General features: G+C 51.8%; 1 protein-coding gene across 2 annotated transcripts; it reads right to left on the reverse strand.

Annotated features, from left to right (window-relative positions):
• Positions 1–221: 221 nt before the first annotated feature.
• ATP5MC2 (ATP synthase membrane subunit c locus 2) lies at positions 222–11902 on the reverse strand. Of its 2 annotated transcripts, XM_048831641.2 has the most exons (6): positions 11806–11866; positions 10084–10153; positions 9774–9840; positions 4631–4708; positions 3250–3440; positions 222–496 (listed from the first exon to the last, which is right to left on the reverse strand). In XM_048831641.2, exons 1-6 carry the CDS (start codon positions 11849–11851, stop codon positions 382–384), a joined length of 567 nt encoding a protein of 188 aa, XP_048687598.2. In that variant the 5' UTR covers positions 11852–11866; the 3' UTR covers positions 222–381. The 2 variants fall into 2 exon arrangements, with proteins under 2 accessions (XP_048687598.2, XP_048687599.1); XM_048831642.2 differs by lacking the exon at positions 10084–10153 and having other exon boundaries at positions 11806–11902.
• Positions 11903–12477: the final 575 nt, after the last annotated feature.

A 12477-nucleotide genomic window follows, 5' to 3' on the forward strand; every position in this document is an offset into this window, starting at 1 on the left:
TACAAGTATCAGCTCGCAGGTGGGTGCACACTAGGGTGACCAGATATCCCGATTTTATAGGGACAGTCTCGATTTTTGGGTCTCTCTCTTATATAGGCTCCTATTACCCCCCACCCCCATCCCGATTTTTCACACTTGCTGTCTGGTCACCTTAGTGCACATACATAGAGGAAGCGGCCTAACTGGCTCCCTGTATGCCAAGAACACACCAAGAAGCTACATTCTGTATTTCAATACAGTATTTATTCACCTTCCCTCAATCAGGGCTGGGCCAGACAGATTTGGTTAGGAGGCAGGGATACCCCCACCTGCGTTAGGACATTCACAACCGCTCACAATAGACTAGACACAGGAGGAACACACAGCAGGAAGCTGGCTCCATCACATGGCGAAGAGGATGAGGAAAGCCACCATCAGGCAGAAGAGCCCCATGGCCTCGGAGAGTGCAAAGCCCAGGATGGCGTAGGAGAACAGCTGCTGTTTCAGGGAAGGGTTTCTGTGAGGGGAGGAAGAAAGCACCAGTCAGTGAAGCATGTGGGAGCATAGTGAGCATCCCCCATGCTGCAGGGCTGGGCACAGCAGCCCAAGAGTCAGATACACCAATGTGCATGGAGGGAGAGCAGGATGTCTCTTGGCATCAGCCAGAGGGGGCTGCTCAACAGTAAGGTAAAGCATTGCCAGCTCCTAATGGCCCATGAGGTACTTTGCTCTTGATCAACCCCCTCTGGCTGATCCCCAGGGCAGTCTTTGAAGGGAGCCAAGCACAGCTCCTCCTGGCCAGAGGGAGAAAATCACTACAATGCAGAGTCATGGGGAGAGAACAGTCTGGGAGCACTAAGGCTAGTGCAGTCCCAGCCTCTCCCACCAGGGGGCAGTGTAATGATGGCTGGCTACAGAGGAGCTCCCAGATGGTTGAATCCTAGATTCACTCCAGATGGGTCTTTACATTCAAGAGTCCCAAATTCATGTATTTGACAGACATGTGATGGTCTGAAAGAAGCCTGACTTGCTGCCTACACCTGTCCCCTGCTCTCTCAGTGCTGGGCAACAGCACTGGGATTAGCACATAGTGCTGACAAAAATCCCAGTGTTATGGGTTTAGGGTGATGAGCTAAACAGTGATGAGCTGCCAAAATCTTAACAACCGGTTCCCTCCTCACCCCATGAGAGGGTCATGGCCCGCCCCTGCCCCATCCACTCCCCTCCCCCCTGACTGCCCCGAGGACTGGACAGGAGAGTCTTGTGGGTCACCGTAGTGGGTGCCCACCCCGCCCCACCCCTAAGAGCCAGAAGGGCCTGCCGGGGGGCAAAGTGGGCAGTCTCCATAGTGCTTACTTAGGGCGGCTCCCAGGAAGCATCCGGCAGGTCCCTCTGGCTCCTAGGGGCGGGGTAGCGTAGCTGGGCGGGGTGGGGAGGGGGGAGAAGCGGCTGCTCCCCACACTGATCACATCAAAAGTGGCGCGTTAGCCACCGACTCTGCGGGTGCTCCAGGGCTGGAGCCCCCACAGGGAGAATTTGGTGGGTGTCCCACCGACAGCTCCCCCTGCCCCCCAGCTCACCTCACCTCCACTCCACCTCCTCCCTGCTCTGCTTCTCGTCCCCCCACCCCCTACTTCCTGCAAATCAGCTGTTTGTGTGGGAAGCAGGGGTGGGGGGGCTGAGAAGCAAGCAGTGGCTTCACGCTCAGGCCCAGGGAATAAGAGGCAGAAGCGAGCTGGGGATGCAAGGAGGGCCGCCTGCACCGCAGCAGGTAACCCGGGGGTGGGGCGCGCACAGGGGAACTGCTCCCCGCCCCAGGTCACCTCTGCCTCCCTGGGCCTGAGGGCGAAGCTGCTGCCTGCTTCTCAGCCCTCCCAGGCTTCCCACGTGAACAGCTGATTGCGGGAAGCTGGGGGATGCAGGGGTGGGAGGAGCGTGGTGGTGCCTTCAGGGGAGGAGGTGGAGGTGGAACAGAGGGGAGCTGGGGCCAGGCAGGGAGCTGCCACCAAATTTTCCCCGTGGGTGCTCCAGCCCCGAGCACCCATGGAGTCGGTGTCTAAGGCGCCACTTTTGGCTGGTTGTTAAATTTAGAAGCCCTTTTAGAACCGGTTGTCCCGCGCAACTGGTTCCAGCAAACCGGCTCCAGCTCACCACTGGTAACGGTAAGAAACCAAAACCCACCCTGACCACTAGAGAGAGCTCCACAGCAGGAGGAAGTGGGAAAATCCCACTTTGTTTCAGAGCCACCAACAGGCTCCTTGGGACAGCCCGTGTTGCGGAGGAGAGGATGTGAACTCAGCACCAGGCTGACTGCTCTGGAGACTCCACAGTAGAGGCATAGCAGGGGACAGTGCCAGGGCAAGCTTTCCCAGTGTCCCCTACAGCATGCCCCACCCTGCCCAACAATGACCCCTCTTAGTGGAAGTTTGGCCTCCACGGCCCATTCAAAAACATCCACTAGAGCTGGCCGGGAGGGGGCATTCCCACCCATAAAGGATGAAACTGAAACCCACCAGATTCATTTGACCCACAGATTTCAGGCTGGATCTGAATCTGTGCCCTAGACAGGAAGGGCTTGATACTCAGTAAGAGTCCTCAGCAGTCCTGCTCCTACCCCAAATCTCCTGCTTATACAAAGGAGTGGTCAGACCAATTTACAAATGCTCCTCATGGACAGTTGATGGTCCCTTCCACTGACAATGCCAAGAGCATTGGCCAAGATTGAGAGCAAAGGCCCAGGGGACTGTAACAGACTAGGCACTGTATCCAGGTTCAGCGGAATCAATCACCATTCCTTTTAAAGAGGGCTTTCACATAAGGAGCTGCCATCTTAACAGGCTGAGGCTGCACAGAAGAGCTTAAAGAATCCAAGTCCCACATGGATGCACAGGAAGAGCAGGAGACTGGGTTCACTCTTATCAGCCTTTCCGTTACAACCGCTCTGATGGGTCTTGCTTTCACTTGCATACCCGCTCAGGGGCTCATACTGGGAAGTCCTAGCCAGATGTCAATCATTTTTTGTCACGGTCCAAATTTCTTGGTCAAAATATAACCAAGGACCCGACTCCAGAGAGAGAGAAAAAAATAGATCAATAACTAATAAATAAATAAAAAGATTTCAGAGTCCATTTCAAAAGGATCTGGTTGTCCAGATTTGGCCCGTGGTCTGCTTGATACCCCATCCCAGGCCCTGCCTGCACCAGCTGTAAGCAAGCCAGGGGACATGGTTAAAGCAGGGGAAGAGCTAACTGATACAGGCTAATTCCTTACCTGGCATAGCCAATAATGAGGCTGCCAAATACGGTTCCAATGCCAGCACCAGAGCCGGCTACCCCAACTGTGGCAGCACCGGCACCGATGAACTTCGCCGCAGTGTCAATGTCCCGGGAGATGGAGCTGGTGTGGAGCTCCCGGCGCAAGGCTTGGAGGAGGGCATTCTGGGGCACTGGGGTGGAGCCGAGCTAGGATAAGTTGAAGAGATGAGAGTGAAATTCAGCTGGAGATGGAGCTCTAGAAGTGTTTTTTGCCAGCTCTCTACCAGGGCATTGCCATGGAAACATCTGCACTGAGCAGACTAAGGACGACAAGAACCCAAGTTTCTCACATGGGTTGGAGAGCTGACTTCATGGGCCTCTAGAGGGGTGAGGTTGTGAGTTAGGCTAAAGAGAGGGGCATACTTAGTGCACTGAGCCACAGAACTGGGAGCCACGTAAGCTCAGCTCTCCTTGTAACCTCAGGAAATTGCTTCACTTTGGTGCCTCAGTTTCCCCATTTGGAGGGGCAATTCTGATCTCCCTGGGGTTTTAGTAAGAGAAGGTCCTGTGACTTGCTAGGCCTGGAAATGAATGCCTTAAAACTACTGGCGAGCTGGATTTCCAGCATTATAAAGCACTGGCCTAGAAGCATTCCTGAGATATTGGGTTTACAGCCGTCTAGTGCTCCTGCTGCGTCTTCCCCCCGGCCCCTTTCTATGGGATCCTTCAAGTGAAAGGCACTAAAGTGCTTTACACATTTTAATTCTAATACATGATCCTTCTATGAAGTTCCACCTACCACTGAACTGCAGCCATAGCTGGGGTGGAATTTGGCAGCTGTTTAGCAGTGTAGAACACTTCTGGTCAGGAAGTGACTTCTCAGTTGAGCCCAGGTGAGCAATTTGTGGACGCAGACTAATTACAAGTTGAGAGCTGGCCGGGACTCCAGGGCTAACCTCCTTGCATGTGCCAGAGGACTTGGGTCCCATTCTCAGTATTCTGCCTAATACAGCTTGTAGCAGCACAGCGCACTCTAGCCCCATGCTGGGGGATTGGTTCAGAGTTGACTTGCAAGGAAGAGCACCTCCTACTGAATCACCAATCCCTTTCCAGAGGGAGAGCTTGCAGCACTGTTAACATGCTTTCTTCCGTTGCCCAGATTTTCCTTTTGCTTTATGATTCTTCCCTGAGCGATTAAGCCCAGAAGCCCGACAGAGCAAGCCAGCCCAGCTGAGTCTCCTCACCCAGCAGGGATTTCCACCCCCCAGCTTTGCTCTAGTCAAAGAAGCTATGGAGTGGAATATTTGTTCTGCACGCCCCCTGCTGGACCCAATGGTTAAGTCAATTCAAGCTCCGACGATCCTCTCCATTTTCATGGTCCAAGCTCAGCGTTTTACCTCATCTGTCCTGGTCTCCGGCCTGCTCAGCAGGGAGGCAGAGACTGGTCTGCACAGCAGCCTCGAGCTGTTCCTCACCTGCAGACAGACAAAGTAATCATTCAGACGGAAACGCTCTGCCCAGAGAGGCAATGCAATACAATCCCTACCAGATACCCAGCGCCAGCTTCCTGCAAACCTGTCAGCTGAGTTATGTGGAGACTGAGAGGTCACTGGAAAGGAACTGGAGCAATATTTCCCCCACCTTGCAGCTCTGCAGGGGGCCGCAGCATTTACACAGCGCCCAAAGTGTGCCAGGCTCTCCCCCAGTTGTTAGCTGGGGCTGGCCCAATGCAGAGTGACTGAATTATTTTCAGGGACACCAGAGCAGCTGTTGCTCCAAGAGTCGAGACGGGATGTCTTCTGCAGATCATCTGCATGAAGGTCCCTCCAGTGGCTGGGTGGACAGCCTGATCCTGGAAGGGGTGGAATCTTCAGAACTCAGGCCATGAATGCCCTGCAGCAGTTCTCTGGGTCAAATCTAACTCTGGCATAAGTGGAAGCAATTGCCATTGACTCCATAGCTGAATGTGGCACTCCATGTCTCTGCTGTGGGGTAGAGGAATGGTAGTACTTTCCCTGAGGGCAGCAGGAATCCCCACGCTTGGTAGCAGCACTGGCATCGTGTTGCCACTTCCTGTTTTAATACGTTCCAAACCAAACATTCTCAAGCAGTGCTTAATTTGTAATGAAAGATGTCAGGGCTCATGCAATATTTTTTACTTTCATAATTGATGTGGCAAGCCCAGAGGTGCCAGGGCTCAGCCCTGGCACAAACTAAGCACTGTTCTCAAGCCTCTCTCTGTTCCCACAGCACAGTCCATGCTAAGACAACACAAAAGATGAAGGTTACCCCAAATGCTGCCTCCTCATGGACCCGTATGGCCCAAGACAGTCCATCTTGGAAGGTAATCCTGATCAATCTTGCCCATGGAGCTGACTGAATAACTATGACAGCAAGTAACCATTACCTGGAAACCAGCCACAGTCAATGTGAATTTATGCCCTACTGGAACCCCAACACAAGACTAACACAGAAGGGAGGAGAGGGGAACTGAACCAGGAGACACAGGGGACAGTCACTTACCTGGGGCAGACAAGCACCATCCAAGAACCAGCCCTCTCTCACTGAGGCCTTGTCTACACTACAGTTAAAAGTTGATCTAAGCTACACAACTTGAGTTACGTGAATAGCATAACTCAAGTTGACGTAGCTTAGGGGGACCACGGCACGCGATATCGAGGGGAGACGCCCTCCCGTTGACTCCCTTTACTCTTCTCGATCCGGTGGAGTACAGGAGTTGACGGGAGAACAATCTGCGGTTGATTTAGTGGGTCTTCACTAGATCTGCTAAACTGACCACCAATACATCGATCGTTGCGCAATCCCCCGGTAAGTGTAGACAAGCCACGAGACGCTACACAATTCGATGGAAAATGGAGCGTGCTTCCTGTTTACCAGGGGATCACCTTATTGCTGGCACTTGCCACCCCAGGCTAGCACAGAGTTAGCAGGAAGCACCTCCAGTTAATCAGTGATTCCCTCCTCACCTATGAGCTGATGAAACAGGAGGCTGGGGTGGCTGTATTTGTTGTAGCCATCTGGACCGAACTCAGATCAGAGGAGGGATTCACTTAGTGTCCGGCTACTGAAGCTGGCGTGAAGGATGTAGCCAAGCAGGGCCCATCTACAGTAGGACACTGTGGTAGGGGAGCAGATCTCCACAACATAGCTCTGCAGGTCAGTGTACACAAGCGTGTCTGAGATGTGCCCCAGCCTTGGGTGGAGCAGAGCTCTAGGCATGGTTAAGGATCCCTTGACACTGAAGCGTGTTGTGGGAATAACCAAGTCCTGACATGCAGGCCCTAAGGGCAGGCAGACTGACACCAGGGCAGCATTACTGAGAGCCAGCAGCCAGTTACAAGTCTAATGGGTTGGCAGCCCCAACGTTGCAGCAGGCAGCTTAGCTCAGAAGGAAGTTTTATTACACCTCCAGAGACAGGAAATGCCACCCAGCTAATTAGTAGCTAATAGGAAAAGGTTACAATTATCTGGCCTGTCGAGGGCAAGTTACCACTGAACTATGGTGCCGAGGGATTCATTGGTAACTGGCTAAGAGCCCCAACTATTTTGCATAAGATGTAGACAGCAGCTACGGTCATCTTTGATACTGAAGTGTGGTCTGTGGCGACTACAGTTCCCAGCATCAGTAATACCCGCAGTCCTCACCTCCATATTGATAATGAGGCTGGCCATGCAGCATATTGGCCATGGTTTAGCTACCCTTACTTTAAGCAGATACAGACTGACGTGAAATCTACTTTTTTTTCCCCCCAATGTACTCCCCTAGAGGCAGAATGTCCGAGAACAAGACTAGGAGTCAGGGCTCCTGGGTTCTATTCCTAGCTTTGCCGCTCACTTCATGGGACACTACAGTGTCGAGGACTGACTGCCTGGACTCGTGCTTCTTACTGCAAAAAGACCCCTCCACCTCAAGATGACTTCACTTCGACTACTGATCAGCCTATCCCTCCTTCTGGGGTTTTGGTCTTTCCTCCTTTTGGACAGCAGGGGAAAAAACAAGGTGAAGTGCTAGTAACCTCTCCCTTGTCCACTGACAGAGCTAACCTGTATTGCACCACTAGGGAACCTGACCTGGAAAAAGGTTCCCCAGAAGCAGACAGCTTCGGACTTTGAGGGAGCCACGCACATTCACCCCACCATGAACCGGGTGAATCAGAAGCAGACAACATCTGTGCTCAAGACAAATGGACTGCTACCCCTTTTGGCGACCTGAAGCTCCGGCTGCAGCTAAAAAACCCTTGATTTGGTGGTGTCCTCTCAGGGAAAGATGGCCCCATTCTTTAAGCTGGGTTCTTGTGTTTTTAATCGGTTTAGTATTTGTTATCTTTCTTTTCTGGTGGTACGGGGAGTTGAGACTATAGAATCACACCGTTCTAACACATTTATACGTCTTGCCCATGAAATGAAATATCGTATGCCAGCCCTACAAAACACTTCATGCTGGGTGTGCTCATTAATACCAGCAGATAGCCACAAAGGTCTTCCCATGGTTCCTATTCCCCTTAGTGCAATGAATATGACCTGGACCCCATCCTGGAAGGATTCTACAGGCAATTTAAATATTACCTGGGCTGATACCGGCATCTCTGAAAGCAGGTATCTAATAGTTTGGAAACGAGTTGGTCAATGGTGCCTCTTAAGAGAAGGGAAAATAGCTTTGGGTAATAGCGAGAACACAGCCTACTTTAATGGCACTCATTTCGAGAGTAAAAGAGGTCCTAATCTCTCTTTCCCCCAGATGGGGCAACCTCTTGCACCTCCGCGTGGTATAGATTTGCGGGTAACAAGTGCAGTCTGCATGGGGAAGAACATTTTTTGTATAAAGTTGATTGACCATTACATTATAAATTGCACGCTTGGGTATAACCTGCCAACTCATACTATGTGTTTATGTTCCTCTAATGCCTCCGTGGCTAAATTCTCCCTCCCATCTTGGACCGGATGGTACAAACGTATTAATAATACCTGGTCCAAAGTCACTCCTACCCTTTTTGGAGAATACTGGGTGTGTGGTAACAAGGCATACCTAGCCCTCCCTCCTTCATGGAGTGGATCCTGCTAGTTGGCTTGATTAGAACCACTTGTAGTATACCGCACACGTCTCCCTAAAGGGAAAAATCAAGAATGTAAAAGGGGCTGAGGAAGATGCAAATGACTCTTGCCCCCTTACTTGGCATGCCCTAAATGATTGGATGGGTGCTTGTGCAGGATTTGTCTTTGCCTGTGGAGGTGCCACCAGGTGTATTGGGGAAGGAGTCATGAGATTTCAGGGAGTGTTGGAGATAATGGCAAATACTACTGCCGATGCCTTGGTAGATTTGGCAACCGAACAAAAAAAACTAAGGCAGATGGTTCTCCAAAACCGCTTGGCATTAGATATTTTGCTGGCCTCTCAGGGAGGAACATGTGCGTTAATTGGGCAAGAATGCTGTGTATATGTTCCGGACGTTTATAACGCCACCTGGGAAAGAGCAAACCACCTTATGCAAGTTGCAAAAGACCATGGAGGAGAGCGAGTCAACTCGCGGTGAAGCAATTTGTTCAACTGGGTTCCAGATATAGGTGGCTGGTTACATAACGTGCTTTGCGGTGCCGTTGTAATTGTTTGTGGCCTAATAATTTTGTATGTTATGTTAAGATGTGGCTGTTGGATGGGTACCAAGCTGTGCCCTACCAACCAGTGAATATTTTTAAGTCACTCCACACAGAGACCAGTATGTCCCAAGAGTTCCCCTATGGCACTCTAGGGACAAAGGGGGGACTGTTAGGTGAGAAAAATTAAATATGAAGCAGTTATGCCAACCGAACCAAAGTCAGGCCAATAAAGGTTGCTGGGAAAGTCCCTGAACGAGATAAATAGAATAAAAGAATACTTGTTTAAGTTGTAGGGAGTAAGAAAAAAAGGGGAGGCCTGCATTCCTGCATTTTTGTACCAAATGTGCTGGGAACAGTCCTTGAGATACAGAGGCACTGTTTTCCATTCCCTGCTCTTGTGTTATGTCTGTTTTAACTCGTCTCCTGGTTGACACCCATACCAATAAGAAAGTTAGTGAAGCACTACGATTTGCTAAAAGTTATCTACAATAAGAGGGGTAGATGTGCATGCATATAAAGAAAGAGGATTTTAACTAATGTGGGGGGGTAGGCTGCTTTATGAATAAATTTGTGACGCGACGGAACGGTCTATAAAAACCCTATGAGTTTTACTTAGAGGCCGGCTGGTTCTCTTTGGAGACGGGCTGCTCTCTATTGTTGTGTGCACTCTTCAGTAAAGAGCTTTGTGTTCGGACGTTGCTGGTGTTGCCTGTATCTCTCCGGTCAGAGAACGAACCGTGCCGTCTGGGGTTCGTGACCTCGACAACAGGCACCTGGGTCTCAGTTTCCTCGTCTAGACAATGGAGATACCTATGTGGCAGGGGGTTAAGTGCTGTGACGATTAGCTAATATGTTGAAAACAAAGTGTTACAGAAATGCCTAGTATTAGAATGGATAAAAACAATGGGATTTTCCACTACTCACTAGGGCAGGAGCAGAGACGAATTTTGCACAGGCATACATGTTCGGGGACAGCAGGAGGGTCACAAAACTGGAAGAGAAACCAAACCACCACCACATTAAGAATCCACATCACCCTGCAATTTATATCATTCACTGCAATAGAAACATGCTGCAAAGGGGAGTGGGGGACTCCCAGTGAACGTGCCAAAAGTTCAAAATAATATTACCAAGGTGATAATATTGACCACGACAGGTAACTGGGATCATCATAAGAGGTGACAACAGGTGGGAGAAGGGGGTATGACCATTAACTGCACAATATCAAACGCACCAGAAAAGTGCAATGCTAATCCCATGGGAACCCACAAGGGGCTGAACAGTGCAGGCCAGTGACGAAGACCCTGGAATGGAAGCAGAGCACAAAATCTTTAAGTATTTAGAATGTAAGATCCTTTGGACAGGGATCAGCTGTTTGTACAGTGCCTAGCACCATGGTGTCCTGGTCCATGACTGAGGCTGTTAAGAGCTACCACAAAATACATAAGATAGGCAGCTCAGCTACCAGAGACCAATACCCACAGCTTGGCTGAGCTTTAAAGCACTGGCACCATACTAGAATGGAAAGACTCACAGATATGATGGGAAAAACCCATCAGGATCCTGTGTGATCTGGGACTCAGGACATCTGGGTTCTACTTCCCACTCAATCATACGGAAATCACTCTGTCTCAGTTTTCCCATATGGGGATATAATTTACCTACTCTGTGTAGAGTGTAAAACTCAAGTCATTTGCTTTTGTAAAGAGCTTTGGAGTTTCTCAGGAGACAACAAAGCATCTTCATGTCCCATCCCCTAATCCAGAACCATCCTCGGGTTCTGGGACTCCTTCCAAGCCCCCAGTAGCAGAGCCCCCTTCATCCAGGACTTGTGTGGCTGAGTCAAACAATTCCCCAGGAGCACTTGCATTAAGTTTCCCTCAGGCTTCTAACACTCACGATCAAATAAGTTAGAGATGGGAATGGCCCATTAACTCCTGCACACAAGCGGTCAGTGACTCTCAGATCCCCGAAGTCATTTTCAATGTACATGAATACTCTGCGTGTCCCAAGCACTTTTCATCCAAGGATCCTCAAGCTCGTGATAAGCATTAAGGAGAAACAGAGTGGTCTAGTGGGTAGTGCACTAGACTAGGAACCCAGAGACCTGAGTTCTACTCCCAGTTCTGCTACCGATCTGATAGGCAACTCTGGGCAAGCCACTGTCCCTCTCATACTGTGTGTTTAGACTGTAAGCTTTTCAGGGCAGGGGCTGTCTCTTCAGCACCCAGGACAATTGGGGCCTCAATTGTAATAAAAATGGCCTTGTGGGCCCCTTGCAATAAAGATCAGTACCACCTCCAGTCTACAGATCGAGACCAGACCCCACCAACAGATAAGGGTGTGGGGGGCTGAATAATTAAAGCAAACTGGCAGGGGTTTGTCATTTACTTCTCAGCAGTGGCTTCCCCTCTTGGGCACATCCAGCAGGAGGCAGGGGAGAACAGGAGCCCTGGCCAAACCCTGGAGGAGAAGAGCCCAGAGGATCCCAAACCTAGCCCAACATATAGCCACCTAGTACCCCTCCTCCAGGCCAGGCAGCTACCTCCCTCCCCCACAGCCCAACCCCAGTCAAACAGGGATCCCAGCTCCAGCTCCCCCCCACCCCAAGCCTTCTCCACTCTTCACCCCAGCCCCACCCCTTCACCCCAGTCCCTTCCCCCACACCCCTACCTTCTCCCTCCCCGCCACTTTCAACCCCAGCCCCTCCCCTTCCCCCACACCTCCAGCCTTCCCCTGCCACTTTCACCCCCAGCCCCTCCCCCCACACCCGCAGCCTTCTCCCCCCTTCGCCCCGGCCCCTCCCCTCCCCTCCAGCCTTCACCCCCAAGCCCCTCCCCCCACACCCGTAGCCTTCTCCCCCTACGCCATCGCCCCCAGCCCCTCCACTCTCCCAGCACCAGGGGCCTCGCCAGGCCAGGCCAGGCCGCCCCACCCGGGCCCGGGTCCTCCTTACCCGGTGCTTGAGGAGGAAGGGCAAAGAGAGAAGGGTCTCTGCGCATGCGCGGGACCACAACGCGGCCCAGAAAGTGACGTCCGCGGCAGGCGGGAACTCGGCGGCGAACGAGGGGTATTAGAGAGAGCGGGGAGCGCCCAGAGCGTCCGCCCGGCAGGAAGGTCCCAGGAACAGCTCGCGCTGTGTGCCACAGCGCCACCTGCTGACCGGGAGGCGGTACTACTGGAGGGCGCCGCGCCAGCAGCAGGCCATGGAGCGGTACTACAGAGGGGTCGGCGCAGCGTCACCTGTTGGCCGAGGCTCAGAAGTACGGGGTGCAGCGCCCCCTACTGACTTGGGGGGGATACTGCAGGTGAGTGCAGCATCCCCTACAGAGCCAGGGCAGTACTGCAGGTGCCTCCTACTGATCCAGGGGCAATACAGCAGGTCATACTGTAGCTCTGCCCTCTGGCCCAGGGACCGTATTGCATGGGGGAGTACAATGCCATCTGCTGGATCAGGCACCATCTGCATAATGCTATCTGCCCAACAGGAGTAGAGCTAAAGCTTGGTAAGCGGTGCCCAGGTAGGGGGTATTTTCTTCTGGGGATTATCTAGCTTTTCATACAATACCGGCCTCGGGATGAAACCTGGTGCACCCAAAGGGAAAAGAAAAATCAGAGTAAAAAGCGT

This window comes from Caretta caretta, chromosome 20, assembly GCF_965140235.1.
Source record: "Caretta caretta isolate rCarCar2 chromosome 20, rCarCar1.hap1, whole genome shotgun sequence".
Taxonomy (NCBI): Eukaryota; Metazoa; Chordata; order Testudines; family Cheloniidae; genus Caretta; species Caretta caretta.